Source organism: Miscanthus floridulus, chromosome 6 (assembly GCF_019320115.1).
Source record: "Miscanthus floridulus cultivar M001 chromosome 6, ASM1932011v1, whole genome shotgun sequence".
In the NCBI taxonomy this organism is placed as follows: domain Eukaryota; kingdom Viridiplantae; phylum Streptophyta; class Magnoliopsida; order Poales; family Poaceae; genus Miscanthus; species Miscanthus floridulus.
The window spans coordinates 44,346,858-44,371,985 of record NC_089585.1 but is presented as its reverse complement, the minus strand read 5'-3'; the positions used below and the strand labels follow the sequence as shown (position 1 = coordinate 44,371,985).

Below are 25,128 nucleotides of genomic sequence, written 5' to 3'. Positions count from 1 at the left end.
TCAATCACCTCACTAGGACCTTGCTCTTCTTGGCACTCTCAAGGGTGTTTCTCAGCTGTTGAAATGAGCAAAAGTACCCCCTCACACGAATGGAGGAAGTATTTATACACCCGTGTTCAAAACGAATCGTTATGTGCCTCTACGGGGTGACCAGACGCTCCGGTCATATTGACCAGACGCTCCGGTCAGTTCTCCCCAAAATCCAGTGTTTAAGTTGTGATCGGACGCTAGACAGCGTCCGGACAGCACTGACCGAATGTGTCCGGTCATGATTTTCCCTCTCTAGAACCATACAGGAGTCGACTGGACGCTGGCACCCAACGTCCGGTCACTCACCTCTCAGCGTCCGATCATGCCAGACGATTTCACCTTGATCAAATGAACTGACCGGAGTCTGCGCCAGCGTCCGGTCACACCGGAACCAGCGTTAGGTCAGCATTCGACCCTCCATTCACTTCCATCTCGCAATCATATGTGAATGAAGTTTGCTCCAATTGATCTAAGGGCTTTTTAGAAGCTACCTAGTGCTAGATTTGACAAGTGTGCACCACACCTAACCCACTAGACTCACCTAGGTTAAGCTACCCGTCCATACCCTCCTTAATAGTATGGCCAAAGAAAAAACAAAGTCCTAAACTACTCTAAGTGTCTCTCAACACTAAACGACACTTAGAACTAGTCCATCCTTAACCTTGTCGTTCATCCTTTGAAAATCGAAACGATTTCCATCATAGGGGCATGACAACCATGATCGCCCAATCAATCTCCATTATCATGACTTAACTTAATTGTTTCTACAAAACACACGTTAGTCATAGTAATTACGTATTGTCATTAATCACCGAAACACATCTAGGGGCCTAGATGCTTTCAAGGCTGATGACACATGGTGAGCATCGGGCGACCGGACGCTGGGGTCCTGCGTCCGATCAACCTGACCGGCGCGTCCGGTTAGCCCGTGTTTCACTAGACAGAGGAGCCAATGGCTCTATTCATGGGGCTCTCTATTTAAGACCCATGGCCGGCTCTAGCTCACCCTCTTGGCCATTTGCTTTGACATAGCAACCTTGTGAGCTTAGTCAAAGCCCTCCCAGTCATCTCTATCATTCATTCATCATCTTTGTGAGATTAGGAGAGAATCCAAGTGCATTGCTTGAGTGATTGCATCTAGAGGCACTTGGTGTTCGTGTTTCGCTGCGAGATTCGCTTGTTACTCTTGGTGGTTGCCGCCACCTAGACGGCTTGGAGTAGCGAGGATCGTCGAGCGGAGATGGTGATCGTCTCCGGCTCCGATCGTGGTAATTATGAGGGGTTCTTGACCTTTCCCCGGCGGAGAGCCAAAAGGTACTCTAGTAAATTACTCGTGGCTTGTGTGATCATCATCTTGTGTTGGTTGTGCGGCACCCTATTGAGGGTTTGGTGTGTGATGCCAATTAGCGCGTGAACCTCCAAGTGAGTGAATCACCACAACGAGGACTAGCTTGTCGGCAAGCAAGTGAACCTCAGTAAAAAAATCATTGTGTCATCATTTGATTTCGAGGTGATTGATCTTCATTGGTATTCATTCTTGTGATTGATTGGTTCATTCCTCGACTCGGCGGTATAACCATCTTGCTCTCTCTTACCGTAAACTAGTTGTCAAACTCTTTAGTGTAGCTAGTCGTGAGAGCTTGTTAGTTTGGTTAGTGTGGCTCTTTAGTTAGCCTTTGAGAGCACATTAACTTAGTGTAGTGATGTAGTCATTGTGTTGATAGACTATAGAAACTAGAATTGTGGTAGGTGGCTTACATTTTTAATAGGCTAGCGTAACACTCGCTTCGCCTCATATTTGTCTAACCGGTTTGCTAAGTGTTGTTGTAGAAATGTTTAATAGGCTATTAAACCCCACCTCTAACCATTATGACCTTACAATTGAACACCTATTTACGCATTCTTCCAACTAGCACATACTCCCTCAATTCCCAAATTATAAGCCATTCCAATTTTCTGAGCATTTAAGTTTGACCAAATTTATATAACAAAATAAAACAAATTTATGATACCAAATAAATGTCATTGGATTCTATCATAAATTTTTATAATTTTCAATAATTTTGGTCAAAATTAGAATGGCTTAAAATTTGGAACTTAGGGAGTACATATACTAAAATGCCCACGTTATACAGCATAACAACAGATGCAGACGCACTGCAATAATCAAACAGTGCTTAAGAAATTTCTTGCCATGTAAAATAAGACAATAATATGGTAAGCTAAGCAAGCACCAGTGCGCCATTACAACTCTTATCTTTTTATTAGTTCCCTGTAGCCATTGGTCTAAATAAACAATGTCAAAACGCTCTTCCTTTTAAGCACCTGAATTTTAAATGCCTTGTAAACATTTAGATTTCAAGATCCAAGTATCACATGTTTGTAAAGTACAAGCAAATATGACTGGAAATGGTATTAAATTGCTGATTCTGGTTTCCTTTTACATTTACACATCACACACTCACATGACCCTAACTAAAATCCTATTTCACGGGTCAGGAGGACATCATCTCTTGTATATTGCAATGTCAGAGAGGCTAATGACAGCTAACACGCAGTATTGTACAGTTATATGATGTATATATAGGTCATTCATGCCTTCATGTTATTCTACAGTAGAACCTGTACAATAACTGTCCTCATCCTTCGCGAACTTCTCAATCAATATTTCCATAATTTTCTTGTACATTGGCATGTAGTGATCATTGATCATGGTATTTGAGAGTCGAATCTTGCTGTAAAGATCTCTAGGGGTCTCATATATTCCAACAGAGCACTCGTCAGCAGCAACTGGATCATCTGGGTCAGCATCTGTGGGAGGCATTGCAACCATGTGCATGATTCTACCAGGTGGGTAGAATTGCTGCCTCTCCAAGCTATCTGATGTGAAGGACTGCCTGTCCTCTACACCTTTTAGCACAGCACTTTCCTCTTCCATTATTTCCTTGGCTGCAGCTGCCTCTTCCTCTCGAGTCCGTGCCTCCACTTCAGCCTGTCGATCCAAGTCCTTCTCGAACTCATACCACAACTCACCCTCTGTTATTTCTTCTTCGGCATTCTCCCGAGAGGTTTCATGCTCACTCAAAAGAGCCTCTTCTTCATCTGCTGTATCATGAACAGAAACACTAGCTGCAGTATACTGCAGTTCTTCTATGGTCTTGGTGCCACATTGTTCTACAACGAAGGACTTTGACTCAACTGTCGCTGTTACATGGGTTTCTGCTCTCATATCATCCTTAGAACTTGCAGTAACTACACCTACACCTCGACGACGTGCACCCATGCATGACCAAGAGGAAAATGCAGACCGACTTCTAGCAACAGCCTGTGCAACATTCTGTGCTTGTTTCATCACAACCTGCATTGGAATATTTGTTAAGAAGGCTTCAATAATTCTTTGGTTCTGGTGGATAAGTTTTCTGAAGAACAACTAGACACAAAGCTATCATGCTGTGCATGTCTTTCATGCACTGAATATTTGAATAATATCATTCAGCACCAAGACTTTATTTAGTTTATGAAACAACCATGTCCAAAATAAGGAAATAAAGTAGAGAACGCTTAATCTAACAAAAGAAAACTTTTAGTTATAGGGTGCAGGCATCACTATAGAACCACACCATTGCTACCAATAAAATACCATGTGCTATATTGCAAAGCAACCTTAATTTATCTAAACTATACAGCTCCTGGTCACATATGTACCTGAGTTTTGTTTGAAACGGGACGTAGAAATGCTCCAGCACCTGCAACCCTCTCTCTCGCACCAGAAAAAGACTGCAGGCGAGTTCCTAAAGCAGTGGCTGACCGGTAAACCACATTTAGGAAACGTGTCTGTTGTATTTGATCCCTCAAATCATTTAACCATGATGAAGCCGTTACCTGGATGATGGATAAGACATAAGGAGTGAGGAAGAGAGTGAAATTTCTTGCTTTAAAATTTAAATGGAAACAACCATGGTGTCATATTCACTGTTGTATAAGGCGCATTCAAATGAGTGTAAATAAGAATCACATTTCTCCCCAGAGATGAAACATTATTTAAAGCAACAAATCTGCGTGGAGAAATGGAGCTACCTCAGAACGGAGATCATCAATAGATGCAGTCGATACAGTGGGAACCAGATCAGCTCCATTGACAATCGTAGTCACAAAATGCTTGCCTGATTCTGCTAATTCCCATGTCATGCAAGAAGCTGACAACAAAAAATCAGCTGCTATTAGATCCTAACCCAATATATTATGGACACTCGACATGATAACAGTTGACATACCTGGTGCGAATGCAACACAAGTTGTTGAAGAAAACTCTTTGTGTTCTCTAAGGATGTAGGTTAGCAATGCAGCAGTACCACCACCCAATGAATGGCCAACAATCTAACAGAACAAAATTAGCTCTTCAAATGACAAGTCAAGGGGTATTATTGAGACAAAATGATGCAGCAATTTCACCACACCAAAACTTAACGAACAAGATCAGGCATGGCGAGTTTGAACCATAAAATGAATATGCACCTTGATTTGGTACTCTGGGCATTGTCTGACTGCTTCACGGAGGCATGGTGTTACACCTCTTGCAATCCAGCGGGCTGCGGCAACCATCCCACAGTGCGCATAGCCTAGCACTAATTTGCTCACACCGCCTTCATCCAAAAGTGAGAGGTGAAATGGGACCACAGCCCCAGTAGCAGCAGTCAGAGTATCTTTCATGCTATGAGTCCCTCGAATCAAAACAAGGAAGGATTTGGTGCACTCATCACGTAGAATTGTATGAGCAGGCTTCAAAATCTGTTGAAGTATGACAAAATGTTGGGAATCAAAAAAGAAAAACGCATAGTCACCTAGATTCATATTATCGCTACCAACAGACCATGCCTTAAGAAATGGAGTGAACACTAAAAAGCTATCAATACTTACTCACCCCCGCCTTTGGTTCCTCAATAAGAACATCCTCCTGTGAAAATCCAGCTAATTCCCGGAACACTGGAAACGGTTTCTTAGAGAAAAGGAAGCACAGATCAATCAACCGCCGTAGAACAATCAGCTCTTCCATGATTTCAGGTCCTTTCAGTTCAATGCACTCGCTTCCAGCATATACACTGGCAACATGTAAATTGCCCTGACAAGTAACACCAGGTTACAGTGAACATTAGGTTACTCAAGAATCAGGATTCATCACCCAACATGAGAAAAGGAACAATACATAAGTTTTGGTATCCTTTAGTAACTTAAGGTAGTACTTAGCTCTGAATCCCTCGGTTGAAAAGTTAAGCCATATTCAGTTTAATCACAACCATCTTATCTCACAGAGATCCATATTAACAGTTCTCTCACGATTAAGTATGCTAATCAGATCAGAAACTTCATCTTCAGAGGCATGTTTACTCACAACAAGCACAACTTGAAGATTGAAAAGGTATAACTCTCTCAACCGAAGTAATGCAACCTTAACTTTGCAGGTGCAACTGCATAACACTAGAATTAGCACTAGCTCCACCACAAAACCCACCAGCTTGATACCTTCGTAGTAGAAATTTTTCGCGGCATGAAAGGCTATCAGCACTAGAACACACCTGGCTTTGCGCGCATCTATATACTAAGTATCAACCACTACAAGGTTGTGGCCCAAATCCATTCCTACCAGCAGTGCAGAATGCTATCGGGAAACAAAATTCGAGCAAAGGAACTCGCATTTCAGATCCAAAACGCACTCCTTGAGAGCCAAATTCGAAACGGAGCCGAGCCATTTCACTCGGATCCAAGCGGCAGGCAACCTGATGGTGGAATAGCGATCTGTTCTCTCACCTGTCGGCGCATGAGGTACTTGATTCCGAAGGCGAGGTCCCCGATGGGCCACTTGCCGAGCGTCTCCGAGTAGGTGAACCGCAGCGTTTCCGCGAGCGTGCCCACCGCCTCGATCCACGTCGCCGGCGGTTGCACCGGGCGCCGCGCCGCGCTGCGCCCCCTCCGCCGCTTCCCGGACCCGACTCCTCCCCTTCCCCCTCCGCCGCCGCCGCCGACGGAGACGTCCTCGCCCGCCAGCCGCCGGCTCAGCACGAAGTAGAGCAGCATGGCGCCGCCCACCGCCGTCGCCATCATCGCCGTCCCCATGGTCGCCCGACGACGGCGGCGCGGCGAGGGGCCTCTACAGGAAGGACACGACGGTTTTCTCTTCGCAGGGACTGGAATGCAAATATCTCGCTCCGGTTTCTTCCTTCCCCGCCTCGGACGCGCACTTGGGTTTGGTTTGGGATGCTTCGCCGCGTCTGCAACCATGAGCCGATTTGTTGAGCTTTCCCAATTAGATCGATTTTGGTTGTCCTGATCACTGTGACTGGGTTACGGCTAACTCCATCAATACTCAGTTGCTAGCGTCTACGCTAAATTCGGATATGCTTTGTTTTTGGATGGATATTTTTCAGCAGCTTTTGCTTACGTGGGATCCGCTTTGTATGCTCCACTGATCAATAAAACATTGCTTTCGCGGTTGTATATGAACGACTGCTAAGTTTTTGTTTTCTATAAGTCACTCATAGGCTCCTGTACTAAAAAGAATTTATTCGACAGCAAACTACGAGTGAATGTTCGTGTATCAGATTGTCCGTATCCATACCATGTTTGAAAAAGAAAATTACTCGAAAGGGGTCTTGTTACATGCATGGTCAATAATCATACAAAGCGGGTACTATTACTAAATATATATTTTTAATGGACCAAGTATTTGTCATTATGTTGTGTGTAGTTTACAGAAGTTTGAACTTGTCTTCACTCTAAATTCACATTTCTTCTAGAGTTGGAGTGATTTAGCTTGAGATATTTGGAAGCGGAGGTGGGTTTTATGGAAGGAGGTTCTGGAGGAATCTGGATGGTATGGAGGAATGTTGGATGAATTTGTGAGAGAAAAATACTGTTCTGGATAAAAAAAAATAAACGAATCAAGTCGAGTTTAAAGGCACGCGAACGAAGCCTAATTCCAAACACCTTGTACATGAGACGGAAGTGAAGGCACCCTTTCCCAACCTTCCTTTCCCAAGTTTGATGCCACGCAAGGATTTGATGGTATAGTATTGGTAAGCAACAATATTTTGATCCCTTAAAGCAATGCAAAACAAATGTTTCGAATCATTATATAAATACGAATAGACTTTTTATAGAAGACTACGTGTATGTGTTCGTATCGGCAACTACTAGTTTTTAATAGAGTAAAATGTACCAGAGGTCCATTAACTTTCGTTGAGATGTCATATAGCAGCCTGTTCATTTGGTCGTATTTGGCTTATAAGCCATGGCTTATCAACCAACGTGCAGTATTTTTCTCCCACACCAAACCAGCCAACAGTACTTTCAGCCATAGCTTATAAACCAAACCAGCCTAAACAAACATGGCATAGGTCCATCAACTTTGAAACTGTATTTTTTAGTCCATGAATTTTTAAAATGGTTCACTGCAGGTCCATACTCTTTTATTTAACATTAAATCCAACGTACATTTACATAAAACCTCCTACCGAGTGCGTACAGGGATACCTTTTGTTGTGCCATGAAAAGAATTGAAAAGTAGTAAGTACAATTTTTCAAAGAAAAAAAAAAGAATTGAAAGGCTCTCACGCCCAGCCTCCTCCACGTCAGCTCCTCCGCGTCCAGCACCATCTACCAGTACCACCACGAGGACGGCAAGGACAGCAACACCAGCACCGACGGCGGCAACGACTCGGACGGCGCCGGCGAGGACGAGGACACCGAGGCACTCGGCAAGGCCAAGCAGGCGAAGTAGCTGTTGCCTAGCGGCGACTTCTACCAGGGCGACCTACGCGGGGACCTCCCACACGGCGCGGGCAAGTTCCTGTGGGCCAACGGCAGCATGTACGAGGGCGCCTGGCGCTGCGGCCATGCGTTGGGCGGCGACAAGTTCTCCTGGACCTCCGGCGCCACCTACGAGGGCGACTTCGCCGGCGGGTACATGCACGGCCAGGGCACCTACATCGGTGAGTTTGGGGACACCTTGGCGGGGCTCTGGCCCAACAACCTCCGCCACGGCCGAGGCACGCAGGCGTACGCCAACGGCGACGTCTATGACGGCCACTGGCGCGACGACCTGCAGGACGGTCACGGCCACTACATCGGCACTTGGAGGGCCGGCGACATGCACGGCTGTGGGACCGTCATCTGGGCCGATGGCGACCGCTACGACGACGCGTGGGAGGACACTAGGCCCAAGGGCCAGGGCACGTTCCGGTGGCCCGACGGCGGGATGTACATCGACACCTGGTGCGAGGAGGCCAGCGCCGTGCACGCCGACGGCATCTACTACCCGTCGTCCGGTGGCCTCGCCGTGCCCGTGCCCCGCGAGCCCTACGACCCTATCACAGCGCTGCTCCAGGAGCTAGAGGTGTGTGAGGGCAAGACGTTGTCGCTGATGCCATCGCAGAAGATCCTGACGTGGCCCGGGGTGGAGGCCGTGCAAAAGTAGCCGGTGTGGCGGCCGCCCAAGGTGAGCCTTGACCAAGGGAGGAGGTCCAGCGTGAGCAGGAGGAGCAGCGCGTCGCTGGCCCTGGACATCCTGCAGGCCACCACCGAGGGTGGCGAGAGCGAGGAGGCGCGCGCGGACAGGTCGTGCCTACGGACGTCGTTGTGCATGCGCACGCCGCCGAGGCCAGGGAAGAAGCAGAGGGAGACCATCTCCAAGGGACACAGGAACTACGAGCCCATGCTCAACCTGCAGCTTGGCATAAGGTGTTTAAGTGTTCTACACTGTTGTCGCCACGGGCATCACGAACACAGGAGGGTGAGCGCCAGAGTGTGCTTCGCTGCGGCGCCCTTGCCACGGTGGCTGGCTCGGCTTCACGTGCTCGCGCCGCACTCGGTAGGGGGTTTCTGCAAATGTATGTTGGATTTAAGGTTAAATAAATGAGTATGGACCTGCAGTGAACTATTTTAAAAGTTTATGGACCAAAAAATGCAGTTTCAAAGTTGATGGACCTATATGACACCCTAACGAAAGTTAATGGACCCCCGATGCATTTTACTCTTTTTAATATCATGCACAAGGATTTGATGGGATGGCACAAAGAACATGGATGTTTATATTGGTTCAAACAGGGTGCCTTATATCCATTGACTTGGTGCTCGGATTGCTGTATCCTAAGTGCTCAAAGTTTGAGCACAGACTAATGTATGTTACAAGAGTAGTATCGTGTTGTGTGTGTGTGTTGTGATATCTTGTGTCATGCTATGTCTTGTGTCCAAGGGGACACCCCATCCCCTTCATATACCTAAGGGGACATGGTTCTAAAGGGTGAGTAGCATGTGGTGCTGACGTCCTTCTCTTCGTACGATCCGACCCGATTACTGTAGTGATTAGATCTGAGATGATAGTGATTGCAGGTGTCGCCCACAAAGGGTTAGATGGTGCAGCGTGAGTACGTGACCCACACCTGATTCAATGGAATAGTGATGGAATGGTGCTAGGAATGAACGACATTGTTTTTGTCCCATTATCATGCAAGGTGTGGGCCCACTGTAGCCTATCAACCGCTTGTGTCAAGTTTTGTGTTTTCGTTTAACTTCTATTACTTCTATGGTTTGGTGGCAAGTATTTTACTTTGGATCCTCGGTCAGGAGCTTCCCTACCCAGCGGTGCACTTCGAATTTGGCTTCGTTCAATCGGTTAGAGACCACACCAAGAGTAACGGCATCGCCATCAACTTCTTTCCCTCCGCATCCCTTTGGCTCTGTAAGGAGGGACGTGGAGCCTCAATTGGGGAGATAATAGAGCAATCCACATATACTCACACGCGCAAGTCACTCACAACTTCTTGTAGCACACATCTACCTGACCCTCGAGTGCTTGGGCATAGCAACAAACTCTTCTTGCACTGGACATAAGGCTTGATCACCCAAATCTATGATATATATACCCTTATTTGTGTATACCATTTACGACTCCCTTATGCGGCCACGTCGCCAACGTTCACCAGCCACAAGATCTGCCATCTACGGCCTAGGAGCGTCTGTGTGTCCTGACTCCTCCAGATATTTCCAGTCGCTGCACACGGTTCTTCCTCTCTCTCGACGATTCCGACGCGCTCGACTCGGCCACCGCGGTCGCAGCTGCGTCCATGCCCGCCGGCCGACCCGCTCTACGCAGCTGCGCCCTAGGGCTGAAAACGAAAATGGTAATTCTCGATTATCGGAAATCATTTTCGAGAAATCACCTATTTTTCTCCTTAAACGAAAACGGCGACGGTAACCGACGAAATGGAAACGAGAACGGTAAAAAAATCCGATAATGAAAATGAAAACGATCCAGCACTCTTCCGATCGTTTTCGAGAAATACCGTATGCATTCGGTAATATATCGTCGGTAATTACCGATCATGCAGAATTTCAGAGACCAGAAGGAGCCCAGGATGGCATAGTGCGTAGCATCCCAGGCCAGGCCCATTGGCCGAGCCCGCCGAGCACCCTAGGCCTTACGAGGCACCTGCTGGCTGCCGCTGCCGCATCTCCATCTCACATTCTCACGCACGTCTTCACCCTGACGAGTCACGATCACAAATCATGATCGACACCAACACAGCACGTAAACCTAGCCCTAGCCGCCTCCATCACCAATCTGCTAGTCTTCGACTCCAGCACGGCAGCCGCCATTCCACGGTGTCCTCCGCACCTCCCGCGACTTCATGTCAGCGCCTCCACACTGCTGGGTCTGGGTGCTAGCTTCCTGGGGGCTTCTAGTCCATCACGTACTCACGTTGTTAGATACCTGATCGTCCTCGTCCTTCTCCTTCATCAGGCGGCCGCCGGCTGGCGGCAACATCTAAGGCGAAGATGGCACCGGCTGGAGATACGGATCCAAGTCCAACACACCGAGGCCCCCGAGTGCGAGTGATGGAGGCACGACTTCCTGTCGAACTCGCGGCCACAGCTTCGTCTGGTAAAGCTCATCTCATCTTATGCCATGTATCACTCATTCACTGATTTATTTTTTTATGTAAGTGTAGGACCGTAGCTGTAATATAGATTTATTTGTATATATTTTAGAGTTCCATTTTTTTGTATATATACATTTTTTTGTGATTTATTTGTATATATTACCGATGCATTATTTCACTGTGTATATATGAGAACGCATGCACTTCATTATTTGTGATAGGATACCATAATCGTGCAAGGCCAGCTGCAAGTGAAAGCGCAAGCCAGAATCTTGGCATATCTGCTTCTTCTGTAACACCTGCAGCAGCACCTTCATCTGAGAGAATGCTAGTGCCAAGTGGTGGTACTGGCGGCACTGAAACAGATGGTGTTGAACCAATCGATGTGGATGCAGGCAGCGACGGCGAGGATGGAAATGAACCTGTCGGCAAAAGGGCAAAGAAAAGCACATCTGAAGTGTGGCAATACTTCACCAAGTACACAGTAACAGTGAAGGTGAATGGCAAGGAGGAAAATCAGCTTTGGGCTAAGTGCAATGTCAAAGGTTGTGTAAACAAGACCAGCAAACACAGAGCTGAGAGCAGATTTGGAACAACTGGCTTTTAGACCCATCTCGCTAATTATCACAGCATTAAGAAAGGGCAACAACAGCTTACAACAAAAACTGATAAAGATACTGGCATCACAGTTGTCCAACCTTACAAGTATGATCAAGAAGCTAGCTTGAGAAAGTTCTATGAGGCTATGATAGTTCACGAGTACCCTTTTAATATGGTTGAGCATGAATATTTCCAAGAGTGGGTCAAATCAATGCGTCCACATTATCCTCTAAAGTCTCGTGTTACGGTTAGAAAGAAAATAATGGAATATTATTTGGCTGAAAAGGATAAGTTGTATGCATACTTCAAAACGGTTCAAAGTCGCTTTAGTGCAACTATGGATATGTGGACATCCAACCAGAACAAGGGTTATATGTGTGTTACTCTTCATTGGGTTGATGATGATTGGAAAATTCAGAAGAGGATCATCAATTTCTTCCATGTTGAAGGGCGACATACTGGTGAGAGGTTGTCTTATACACTTTGTTCTTCTCTTTTGAAGTGGTATGTGGAAAAGAAGATGTTCTCTCTAAGTTTGGATAATGGAGCGGCAAATGAAGTAGCAGTTAAGGATGTCATTGTAGAACTGAAGAGGCATAGTCCTTTAGTATGTGATGGGCTGTTTTTTCATGTGAGGTGTGCCAATCACATCTTTAATTTGGTTGTTAAAGATGGTATGCGTGTGATTGGCTCTGCAACTGAAAAGATTAGATCCTTTGTAGTTGTTGTTAAGGGATCTACGGTTCAGTGGGAGGAGTTCCTAAAATGTGCTACTGAATGTGGACTAGATACAAAGTCTTCTCTCTCACTTGATGTTTCTACGAGATGGAATTCTACATATCTCATGTTGAGGGATGCTCTTTATTATAAGCTTGCATTTGAGAGGCTCACTTCCATCGACCGACGCAGGTATGAGTGTATTGCTCCTTCAAGTCAGGAATGGGAAAAGGCACGGGTTCTGATTCCTTTCTTGAAAAAATTCTTTGACCTCACTGAGATATTTTCCGGTACTCAATATCCAACAGCAAACATGTTTTTCAGAGGTTTTTGTGAGATTAAGTTATATCTAACTGATTGGTGCAATAGTAATGATGCTACTCTTTGCCAAATGGCAAATGCTATGAGTGTCAAGTTTGACAAGTATTGGAAGAAGTCAAATGTTGCTCTTGCTGTTGCAAATGTGCTTGATCCTAGGTTCAAGAGAAGAATCGTAGAATTTTACCTGAGAAAATTATATAGAAATTCCTATCAAGCTGAACTTGATAAATTCAATGGTGGTCTAAGGAACATGTTTCATTGCTATGTTTCTTCCGCACCTTCTTCCAAGAGTACAACAGTTGTTTCATCAACTTCAGCTATAGATCAGCGGATGATGAGCTTGATTCATTCCTTTATGAAAGTGACGTGAGTGGTAATGATGAAGGAATAAGTGAATTGGAGAGGTACTTAGCAGAACCACAATTTAAAGTTTCTAAAGCCAACAATAATACCTTTGATATTTTAGCATGGTGGAAAAATCAGAAGGATGAATATCCTATCCTCTCCATGATTGCACGTGATGTGTTGGCAATGCAAGTGTCAACCGTGGCTTCTGAATCTGCATTTAGTGCCGGTGGACGTGTGGTCGACCCATATCGAAGCAGCCTTGATCCAGACATGGTACAAGCACTTGTTTGCACTAAGGATTGGATAACTGCAGCTAAAAGAGGTAAAGTGTAAACTGATCTGCTGCTTTGTATTAACAATGTGTTGATTATCTTTCTACTCATGTAGCCGCCTTCTAATTTGCAGGTTCTAAGAATATTTCTTCTTTGCCTAGTGATCTTGAGGTTCTTGAAGCCATTAAGAACAGTCTACTTATCGAGGTACAATTATATTTATATGTACTGCAGTACAATATAATTCATTTGAAGTACTGACATGTTATTTCTATTATAATTTGAAGGATGAATTCTCAGAAATTGGTGGTGATTATGTCCTTGGAGATGATGATGACATGCCGGAGGTTCAGCTATAGCCTACAGTGAAGAACTACCGTTCTATCAAAAATCATATTTCTAGCATCCATTCTAGATTCTACGTCCTATCCTTTGTTAAGTTCAACTGTCGGGAGTGTCGAATTAAGACCTTGGTTTGGTATTTCAGTCACTAGTATACTGGTACTTTTGAGTTTGTGAGCTTGTGTGACCACACTTGTGTTATTTATGTGCTTGTGAGACCTAAGTATTATTGTATTAAGTCCGTGATGTCACGCTGTGCACAATGGTGTATTTATTGTACTTTAGATATCGCTTTTATGATTTTCGATCATTATCGATGCACTTTCGATCGAATAAATTCGTTTCCGAATTTACCGGAATATCGATACCGTTCTCGCTTCCGATATTATCGTATCGATTTCGTTTTCGCCAAAATAATATGAAACTGAAAATGATTTGACCTCCTACTGACCGTTTCCGACCGTTTTCAGCCCTACCGCGCCCTACGCGCCCGCCGCAGTCGTCCCCTCGCGCTCGCCTCCCACGTGCGCCCGCATCGGCCGCCGCCGGCGGCGGCAGCCTACCTTCGCATGTGCGCCCGCCGCACACGCCGCCGGCCTACTTGCTCGCCGCAGCCGCGCCCTAAACGCCGACGTCAGGTTTCACTCTTTCACCTATCTGCAATTTAATTTGGTTACCGTACTACTCCGTATATCTGATGCCTCTCTTTTACTCCAAGTCCTGGAGGCGCAACGCATGGGTGCAGGCCTGCGGCACGTCTTCGCCAGACATACGTGGAGCGCCGAGCAGCGCTGCCCCGTCCTCTTCGCCAGGTCTCGCGGATGGAGCCTGCATCTCATTTGATGTTCTAATATTCCATATCAACTCTCAAATGCTCTATACTTGCTCCTCTGATCCATGCCGCTCTATAATTTCTCCTCTGATCCATGCCAGATGTACTGTGTAATGCAATTTTTCTAGGTAATACAGGTGATTTCAGTTTTGTTTTTGCTAAATGCCAAGATGAATATGTTCGCTCTTTATCAATCAATAGTCTAACGTTTTCATGTTTCTAATGCTCGAGGAACGATGCATTATCTGAACTTCTGAGGTTGCTCGTTCTGTTGCATAACACATTCCCAGTGCGTTTTTGGTTCAGGTCATAGTTCAAGAAACATAACCAAACATTACTTTCGGATTTTTCCTGATTTTTTTGGGAAACAATAGTAAAACAAAGTAACATATTAGCAGCAAGTTATCAATAGAGGGAATGTAATTTAGATATAGGACTTAGATTCTGCTTCGAATATGATCTGTTAGTACTTCAGAGTTTCAGACCATGCGATTGACTCAGAATATATTTCATACTATATTTTTCTTTTATTTTGTGCTGTGCCACTTAAATTTGTATGTCTCTGCAGTTTCACATACACTATTTATATGGCAGGAAACGAGGTACCTTTGAAGCAGAGCAAGAACATCCGTCAATCTGACGACAATAAGAGTGGCACGGCTGAAGTGGAGTAGGAGGGAGGCACTGCCTGATTCTGTACTGCCCAAATACAAGATAATGTGCTGACAGTTTTCGGAAACTTCACTAAATTCTTTTTTCCCATTTTGAATCTGGGCAGTCAAACAAATCAGATAAACTTCACAACCTTGCTAGACTATGTTCTTTAACCAAATTTGAACAAACGTTGCAATTTCCAAATCACTCCCCTTATTCGCTTACTTTAACCAAATTTGTTACAATGAGTGCTAAACTTCACAGCAATGCGGTATGAAGGCCAATTTTCATTTTTTTTTTTGCTACCATTTCAACACTAAGTGCTTCGCTTACGTTTCTGTGCAGGTCATCCAAAGTTGCAAACTAAGATCTACTGTCATCATGTACAAAAAGGGTGTCCAAACCCAGGAATTGGTCATGTCTTTTGCTAGATTACGGTTTAATACATTATTTCTTGCGTGTAGGGTATATTCATGTAACTTGAACATTTCATGATCTTTTTGTTGGGTATATTCACAGACATGTAATGCAGCGCCGATTGCTACGCTCACCTACCACCCCCGCATTGCGCGGGGAAACTGCCTAGTATGTATAATTCCTGTGTCTCGTGTGCATGCAAAATTTTACATGTCAAACGTCCATAACTCTCTCAATATAATCATCCGTTGAAAGATTATTCTTCACACGTTAACCAAATAACTCTCTACGGACCTAAACAGAGATTAGGATTATAATTTTTTTATGGAAAAAACTCGATCCTGGCTAGACAGTCTCCGGTTATTCAGCCTTCGGAAGAAGATCTTTTCATACAGATCGAGAAAACTCTCGAACATCTGCCTCACCCATACACAATGGTACCGTAGCTTCGAGAGATGAGCTGGTCATAGACATGTGCTTTGAATGTGAGGCAAACGAGGGAGTTTTTTTTCCACCCCAGTCGTTGTGGACAAAGCCAAGAGAGTGTCCTTCTAGACTTGAACTCTGAGCACCAGGGGTGAGGTGCTGAGCCTGCACTAACCACTCGGTCAGCCGGCCGTTTCATAAATTTTTTTATGGATCTTTAAAGGAAGTCACACAACTTGATATTTAATTGTACCAACCTATAGATAGCACAAAAATTATAATTAAAATATATTTACGAGCAGCTATGTTCTTACTTTGTAATGGGAGGAAAAACCCCTCAAGGTTGCATTCTAGTTTGATATACACTTAATAGGTTACCAACATTAACTTAAGTCATGAATTTTATAATCATCATAAAATAATACATATATAATATTAATTAATAAGGGAAATTATTTCTCTTAAATTTTATAAAAAGCATAAAAAACAAATAGATATGTAACATTTCGTGTCCTATTTTGATGGACATTTGATAGTCGCAGGGAAATATTTTGCTAGGATATATATCAAGTTTTCATTCATGAAACTAAAGCATATCGATGTTTTCATCAGTTTCAGATGTTGTTGAACCACGTCAAGTAAAAAGAATGGATGGAGTAGGTAGGGGAGCAGAACCACCCTTGGCTGTCTTGGTTGGTGTGCTGATGTGGCATGATCAGGAGCTTTTTATCTACACAGTGTCAGCTGTCAACCGGAAACACCTAGAATCGTTGCCTTGGCGAGGCGGAGTGCGAGCGCAAACTTGCGGCCCGCTTGAAAAAGGTGTGCGGTTCGGCCCAGAACAGCAACGCCTCCTCCGCACACAGCCGCCGCCGGCAGTTCGCCGCCTTGCCCTGCTGCGAGCCTGCGAGCAAAGGGCCCTCCCACCAAACCATCGCCGCCGCACGTCCGAGTCCGAGTGGACGCTTGGGGCCTCCGCCGACGGCGCCGCGGCACGTGCCTCCGCCTCTGCTTCCATCAAAGGCAGGGGCAGCGGCTGCTGCCAGTCGAGACTTGAGAGGCCGAGGAAGGTCCGAGCATCGGGAAATCTTCGGGGTAAGGCAGCGCGGTTCTTTTTGTTTGTAATATCCTAGCGTAGTTGGTTCCTCAATCTATCTATTAGATAGAATGCTCCGCATGATACATTTAAATCGGGAATTCATATTGAACGGTAGTCAGCATGTGTATTCAATCACCGTGACAATAAATTTTCTTTGTCTGGCAATATGAGTATTAGCTAATCTTGTTCTAGGAAGAGGTGTCTGATTGACGAGAGAGCTATTTGAGCACTTGGGTTGCCTCGTTGGACTGATAGCCACAATGGCATGGCAGTGGAGCATTTCATGTTTTCCCAGCATTTTCAAGCAGCAAAACACTTGAGCTGACATGACAATTGACAAGCTCTCTTGCATAAGCTTCTAGCGCCTTCCTGTCTGGGGAGGTTTGCTAGAGAACTTCTGTATTTTTATTCATTTATTTCTTCTGTTATATCTCATCAGCTCTCCTGCCATCAGTTATTATTAGAAAAAAAAACCTCTTGCTTGTTCCAACATCAAACTTTAAAGCTATGCGTCTGCATTACTGCAGATACTTTTATCTTTCAGTCTCTTTTGGGTGCATGATTGGAACTTCGGTGACCAAGCTTTGATAGTGGGGTACACAATGCAATATCTTTCCTTTCTTTGTCATACATGTATTTACTTTTAGTTTAAAATTAAAACTGGTGTGGTTGTCAACTCTACGTGCACGATGCATTTAACAGCTTACTCGCTATTATGAGCTTTGGTTAGGCTTGTTCAGACCTCACATTTGTCTGTGTTTTGCCTATTACCAGATGTGAAGGATTAAAGCTCATGTGAAAGATTCTAAGACTACAATTGATATTAAGTGGTTGCTTTCTTACCTCTCATATGTTCAGCCATGCTCCTCCATGCTAAGGAGTCGGTTAGGAAGATGCATTCAGTTGCTAAGAACTACTTTGGTACAGTTCTAGCTTTCACTTTTTAAATCCACCACCATGCAATCAAAAAGAGCTAAGCCTCTAATGGTCCAACTCACCCCTTCCTTCTTTTTTTTTGACAGTGTCTGATCTTACTCATCCTCCAAGATCCTTGACCAGAGCTTCCAGATATGCTGTTCCGTTCAAGGCCCGTTTGTTTACGCAATGCTCACTTGAGGGCCGTTCAGTTGACCAAGAGATTGTGATTGCTATGGGAAGTAATGTGGGTGATAGAGTCAGTACATTCGACAGGGCATTGCAGCTGATAAAAAGCTCAGGCGTGAACATCACTAGGCATGCCTGTCTCTATGAGACTGCCCCTGCTTATGTGACTGATCAGCCACGGTTTCTTAACTCTGCCATTCGGGGCACGACTAGGCTCGGGCCACATGAGCTTCTTAAAATGCTAAAGGAAATTGAGAAGGATATTGGCCGCACTGGTGGAATAAGGTATGGCCCGAGACCTATCGATCTAGACATACTTCTTTATGGTAACTCCCAGATTAATAGTGAGACTCTAATTGTGCCACATGAGCGCATCCATGAGAGGTCATTTGTTTTAGCACCTCTTGTTGACCTTCTAGGTGCATCCGGTGACGATGGTATTGAAACAAGTTGGCACTCTCTCTCAAAGTGCAGTGGAGGTTTCTTTGAATTGTGGAATAAACTTGGGGGTGAATCTATAATTGGAACAGAAAGTATTAAAAGGGTATTACCTGTTGGGGATTGTTTGTTGGATTGGTGCGAGAGGACCCTTGTCATGGGGGTCCTTAATCTGACACCAGACAGCTTTAGTGATGGAGGTAAGTTTCAACAAGTGGAAGCTGCCATTTCTCAGGCTAAGTTATTAATCTCAGAAGGTGCAGATATCATTGATATTGGTGCTCAATCTACCAGGCCCTTTGCAAAGAGATTATCTCCAAACGAGGAGCTTGAGAGGTTGGTTCCTGTTCTGGATGAGATTACTAAAATTCCTGAGATGGAGGGCAAGTTACTCTCAGTGGATACATTCTATGCAGAAGTTGCCAGTGAAGCTGTGAAAAGAGGAGCTCACATGATCAACGATGTATCCGGTGGACAGCTTGATCCAAGAATTCTTAAAGTTGCAGCTGAACTGGGAGTTCCATATGTTGCAATGCACATGAGGGGAGATCCGTCGACTATGCAAAGCGAACAAAATTTACAGTATGATAATGTCTGCAAGGAAGTTGCTTTGGAGCTATACACACAGGTGAGAGAAGCAGAGTTATTTGGGATTCCATTGTGGAGGCTAGTTCTTGATCCTGGCATTGGCTTCTCCAAGAATTCTGGACATAACCTTGAAGTAATTATGGGATTGGAATCGATTAGGAGGGAGATGGGTAAAATGAGTATAGGTGCTTCACATGTGCCAATATTACTGGGGCCTTCAAGAAAAAGATTTTTGGGTGAAATATGTAATCGTGCCAATCCAGTTGAGAGAGATGTTGCTACCGTTGCAGCTGTGACAGCTGGGATTTTGAATGGTGCTAACATAGTAAGGGTCCATAATGCTGGATATGGTGCAGATGCTGCAAAGGTTTCTGATGCATTGCGTAAGGGAAGAAGTTGCAAAAACTGAACTATCTGATCAAACAGATACCTAACTCCAGTTTTATGCAAGAAAAAGGTGATGCCTGTAGTTACTCTGCTGCAAAATGGGATTGTCATATTACACCATTTGTGAAGTATTGTTGCTGCAATGAACCAGAGATAATGCTTTTTCTTGTGTCACCAAGGAATAAGGTCACAAAAGCTGCTAGTGAAGTTGCAGATACTTATCCTTTTGGTCCTATTTAGATGATTTTGCTGAACTTTTTTTTCCCAATTTAATAATGTCAGAAGGATTCTGAATTTCTGGCATTTCAGGATTTGAAATTGTCAAGTTCTACTAGTCTGATTTGTTTGTATCTTTTCTAGTTCAGACATATTTGATTAATTGGGCTTATACCAGCTTTCCTACTTCTCCCTGTAGCTTCATCTTTTGTACCTTGATTTACCCAACAAGGAAGCCTCATATATAACAAAGGCCATATGATACACAAAGTCTCAACATTTATTCTATGATTTAACTTTTTTCTGAGGGTTTATCATACACTTATAACACCTACTGTTTGCTGCTAAATATTTTTTAGGCACCTCCCATGTAGGTTTATTTTCATTCTGAACTGCTGTTATTTGCATTTCTCACTTTTAGCAATCTTGCTGTCTTTATCCATTAAAGGAATTTCAAGAACTTTAAGTGCAGATGACTAAACTGTCATCAATATGGATATTGCCCATGATATGAACTCACTTTTTTGAGGATTCTTTTTCCTTTTTTTTATTCTGAAAGTTACTGGATTTTTTATGTGGTCGATAACACTTGCTAATTTCGTGCAAAAACATTTGGGGGAAATACAAAGCCTCATGTGATTTGTGCTTGTTTGTCATTGACACATAATTTTTACTATATCAAGTATGAACTATCCACTGAGTAGTGAAAACGAGACGTACAAAGTTCAGTTCACAGAATATAATATTAATTCTTATCGCGTCTGTGTGGTATATCTTCTTCTGGTTTCTTTGGCATATTGCCGCAGTGGAAAATTGATTCCAGATTCAGCTGGAATCTATCATCTCGTAAAGGTCATAGCCGGTTTCCTGAGGGGCATCTTTCAACAGAAGTCGATTAGGACACAACAGGCATGCACTTGAGATTAGATGTACGAGACTAGGTTAGCTTATCCCAGATGAGATAATGAGAGTAAGAAAATTCTTATAATTGCAAATATCATTTACTGTTGAGAATGGCCATTGCCACTGACTCCAAAATAGAGCACATCCTGCTTCCATATATTGCTAATGAACTTTAAATAAGAGGTAAAAAAAAAAACTTTCATGAAGAGAATGCAGATATAACCTGATGAGGCAGCCTGAAGAAAATTTGGAGTGTGGAGGTTTTAGCCAAATGGACATGGGATGCTAGACTGACACAACTTTTTGTACACTTTGATTCTACATGTCCTCCAGAAATTCATAGTCTGCTTTGATTTGTAAATGCTGAAGGTGTACTACTGTTTTTTTATTTACATTCAGATTTGCCACTTGCTTTGTCTTCTCTGAAACAACCCTAGCGCTGACATGGAGGTACAAAGATCAGCATATAAATAAATAGATGTAACTGACTAACTGTGATAGCTGACAACGAATCATGTGTGCCTGCTGAGTTTTCTGAACACCGGTCGACATGGTTTTGAATTTGAGTTACTGAAATACATGACTAATTTACTAAAAACGCCTTTTTTGTGTACGGCTGAACTCTGTTCCTGTTCTAGTATACTGTAAAGATTTCAGTGAGCGAAACTTTACAAAGTTGTATACATGCATCAGAGATAGCCAATATAAGCCTGACATATATATAGATGCTTGATTTTTTGTTTCATGCTTGCACTTAATTTATCTAACTTGTAATTCCCACTTTTTCTCAATTTGTAATGTGGTGCTATGTTGAGATGTATTCCTTCGTAGAGAAAGTCCTTAGATCATAGGGGGGAAAAACTCTCGACTGCTGAATTCTTTTTTCATGTTTCAAAACAGAAAGAAAAGCAGTCAGTTACTTCTTCTATCTAATGTCATGAATGCAAAGTCAAATTAATATTTTGTCCTGAAACGATGACGATTGCCCATCTTTCAGAAGAGCTCCATGTTGCAAGTTCAGACTAGTCCAAACAACGGTGAAGGGTAAAAAGTCTTCACATATGTCTCAGCACATAGTTTAACAGAACTGCTCTGGGGTACTTTTTTTTTAAGGCACATCAAACTTATTAAAGTAAGAATCGATGTTGAATGATACTTTCCAAGTTCAAGTCCCAGTTGGCCTTGCGTGTGATTAAGTTGCAGGAATATATGGCAACAGGCAAACAAAACATACGGTGTGCAGAGTTTGCCGGATCCAGTGACGTGAACACTCGGCCTCTTATCCTGTTCTCTATCATATATTCCAGTTACGACCTCCCCAGGTCAGTACCTACTTCCCCTGAAGCATTTCTCACCTCTTATTTTCCTTATCCCTTCTTTTGAAAGTACCAGATATATTCCTCCATGGTGAAATGAAGTTAAGTACTAACGCCTTACAAGAAAAACGAAATGACATCAAGATTACATCATTCTGGAATTCTGCATAGCGAAATGCATCTGTTTGCTACTCCTTGACATGGTTCTGCTGTACTGCACTTCCTGTGATACAAATCAGATGTGAACATTTTAATTAAGAATAACATGTGAAATGCCTATGCCTGTCATGATACTTGTTCGACAGGACAAAAAGTTAGGGTGTGTTTGGTTTGAGGACAAGGGTGGATGGGATATGACCATCCATGGATTTCGGGATATGGATATCCATGTTGTCTGTTTGGTTGGATGGATAGGACGAGCCATTTTTCTGTTTAGTTGGATGGATAAGATTGCATGAGATGAGAATACTTGAGTAATTATATCTATTGTTTAAAAATAATAACAACTAATTATACCAAAATAAATATACACCGACACTAATCTTGTCATTATAATCACTAATTAAAAATAAAATATGTTAATTAGCACTATACTACTCTAATTGTCACATAAAACATGCGCTAATCAACACGTGGATATCATCATCCGCCAAAATTTTAAGGGCCAGGATATCCAGCATCTACCCAGAATATTTCCTGTTGTGGATATCTAGGCTCAGCTTGTCCCTCCAACCAAACACCCTATATCCATGGATATACGTGTCCATCCATGGATATCGATGGAACCAAACACACCCTTACTTGGTCAACACAACACCTGTGCCACTTCCTTGTAATACACACAGGGCCACAACTGTATAGATTCTTCTCTGAGACGATAGAGAAGCATGAAGGGCATGTATATGGTGAAAATAGTGGTGATTGCCAGGAAAATCTTCTCATTCTCCCACTATGTACACGTTAAGCATCTTATCGTTCCCTTTCCATTATTACATCACATAAACCCAATACTTAAATCTGGTCATTTGTACATAGGCCAAATTAAGCCTACATGATCCGTCTCCGCTGCAGTATACATGCAAGCTTCTTTGGCATCAATGCAAGGTCTCTGCAGAAACGAATTAATTCCTTGAGCAGATTGCAACATATGGGTCTCATCTCACACTATGCAGCATGCGTTTGGGTTCTCATCGCTGAAGATAGTAGTGATCTGCCTGTCATCTCCTTTTCCCCTTGCTGGGTAGTACTCTGCAGGGAGGTAGTACCTTCCTTCCTGAACCGGAAAGCCACCATAGCCGCCGCCGTACTCGGCTACGTAACTGTGCGTCGTCGCATTCGCATGGTCAGGTGATGCTTCGTACCTGACGCCGTGCATGTCCATGGGGTGCTTCTCCCTCACCCAGTGCTCACTGTGACCACCATGGCCGTACCCGTACGGGTAGTCATGTACTGTGCGTACCACGGTGGCATCCATAGCCGCCGGGGTCTCTGCCGGCTTTGCCTCCTTGTTCTCCGGCGCGGGCGCCTCAGCTGGCGCGGCCTCCTCTGCTGCTGCTGGAGGAGCGGCGTCGGCGGCGGGAGGTGGGGGCGCCTGGGCCTCCCCTTCGGCGTCGGCAGGGGGAGGCGGCTGAGCCTCGGCTGCAGCTGCAGCTGCGACGGCGGGGTCGGTGTGAGAGAAGATGGTGGGGACCCTCTTGGTCTTCCTGATGGCCTTGACGAGCCTCTCAGGATCGGCCATCCCCACCACCGTGATCTTGTGGGTTGCTTGATCTATATATACTTCGCTAACACCTGTACAGTACAGGTCCATTACATGTCATGTGATGCTCTTGTTAGAGTATCATATCACGCTCGCCACAGGTCGAGCTCGATATCTGAATGAGGGCGGAAAAGGAACTAGCTGTTAGGTTTCAGGTTCGAATTGGCTTTACCATCAATGGCACTCAGGGTCTTCCTGATCTTGTTCCCGCAGCCATTGCAGTCCATCCTTACATGGAGCTCCGTTATTCGTGGTGTCTGCAGGTTTACGCAGGTAGATTAGTACAGCCACCATGCAAACAAACAAACAAACAAAAAAACATTGAAAAACGTATCCTTTTGGAGATTAATTCCATTATATTCAGGCACAAAGACACAGTGCACGATTATCGATGTTGTCCATACAGACACCAGTCAGACATCACGCATGAATCTAAACCACTCTTCAATTCACTAGCATGCCAAGAAAGAAATGCAACAAGAGCTAGTTATATAAGGAGATTCCACAAACCTCCAGTTCTGTAGTCATGATTGAAGCTCTGACTAGTAGAGTTGGTTTCGGGCTTGAAGCTCTGTAAAGAATTCGAGCTAGCAGGGAACTCTTGTTAAGACCTTAGCACAGGGCAGGTTGGAATTGGAGTCACTGACCATGCAATGAGTTGCATTTTATATCGCATTGCCTTGTGCGGGGGGCGGTTTTGGGATGGAATATTTAGTGGTCGATCCGTGTGGGTCACCCAAAGAATAACCGGAAAGCGAAAAGAGAGTCCCCTAGGCCCTAGCTAGATGGCTCCATCCTTGGCAGGAGCTCCGCTTCTTTTCCATGGAGTCGCAGTCACATGCAAGTGGCCTTTCTGAGTTGCTTTACAAGTGGCTCCAGTCAAGGACATTTCTACAGGGTTGTTTCAATAAATTCAATGGGCCGGCGGATGGAATTGTTAATTATAGCTGGGTGATTCAGCAGTTTCATAATGGTACCACTTCTAACTACATGGGACATCATTCCATTCATCAAAAGAAAATAAATGCTCGAAGGAAAGCTGAATATCATCGTATCAATGAGAGTACAAAGTTGCTATGAAGGTTGACAAAAATCATTAAAACTCATGTTTGATGAGTGATGCCAAGTATTGAGATAAACTTCCTCAATGGTCAGTCCATCAAATTGTGTTCCTAAAGGCTAAAGAACAGTCAAACTATATGGTCATACCATACATGTCAATCCTCCTATAAGGAACTAAAGTTCTATTGAATCAATGTCGTCGGAGCTCTCGATAGGGCTATGGCAGACGCCCTACCTCAAATTTTCGATGCTCTTCTTTATACTGGCTGCGTCATGTGCTTTCTCTCAATGTCTTTGCCATTAATCAAGGCATGGAGCTCAGACAATTCTACTGTGGCACGCCTTGGTTTGTACCTTAGTATT

The 25,128-nt window shown here is 44.0% G+C and overlaps 3 protein-coding genes and 1 pseudogene across 4 annotated transcripts; 2 read left to right on the top strand and 2 right to left on the bottom strand.

The window, feature by feature from the left end:
* Positions 1-2,430: 2,430 nt before the first annotated feature.
* LOC136455979 (uncharacterized) lies at positions 2,431-6,443 on the bottom strand. The gene is made up of 7 exons (XM_066455724.1): positions 5,836-6,443; positions 4,952-5,149; positions 4,546-4,818; positions 4,305-4,407; positions 4,108-4,226; positions 3,736-3,912; positions 2,431-3,388 (listed from the first exon to the last, which is right to left on the bottom strand). The coding sequence occupies exons 1-7, from the start codon at positions 6,304-6,306 to the stop codon at positions 2,636-2,638; spliced, it is 2,094 nt and encodes a 697-aa protein (XP_066311821.1). The 5' UTR covers positions 6,307-6,443; the 3' UTR covers positions 2,431-2,635.
* Positions 6,444-6,688: 245 nt separating this feature from the next.
* Positions 6,689-9,017, top strand: LOC136460540 (phosphatidylinositol 4-phosphate 5-kinase 6-like; annotated as a pseudogene).
* A 5,019-nt stretch (positions 9,018-14,036) lies between these two features.
* Positions 14,037-19,995, top strand: LOC136455981 (folate synthesis bifunctional protein, mitochondrial-like). Of its 2 annotated transcripts, XM_066455725.1 has the most exons (6): positions 14,037-14,202; positions 14,283-14,524; positions 14,965-15,635; positions 16,506-16,988; positions 17,767-17,913; positions 18,015-19,995. In XM_066455725.1, the coding sequence occupies exons 5-6, from the start codon at positions 17,853-17,855 to the stop codon at positions 19,529-19,531; spliced, it is 1,578 nt and encodes a 525-aa protein (XP_066311822.1). In that variant the 5' UTR covers positions 14,037-14,202; positions 14,283-14,524; positions 14,965-15,635; positions 16,506-16,988; positions 17,767-17,852; the 3' UTR covers positions 19,532-19,995. The 2 variants fall into 2 exon arrangements, with proteins under 2 accessions (XP_066311822.1, XP_066311823.1); XM_066455726.1 differs by having other exon boundaries at positions 14,283-15,635; positions 16,512-16,988.
* A 2,832-nt stretch (positions 19,996-22,827) lies between these two features.
* On the bottom strand, positions 22,828-24,384 carry LOC136458187 (heavy metal-associated isoprenylated plant protein 6-like). Its single transcript, XM_066458169.1, has 3 exons — positions 24,214-24,384; positions 23,876-23,960; positions 22,828-23,735 (listed from the first exon to the last, which is right to left on the bottom strand). Exons 1-3 carry the CDS (start codon positions 24,229-24,231, stop codon positions 23,104-23,106), a joined length of 735 nt encoding a protein of 244 aa, XP_066314266.1. The 5' UTR covers positions 24,232-24,384; the 3' UTR covers positions 22,828-23,103.
* Positions 24,385-25,128: the final 744 nt, after the last annotated feature.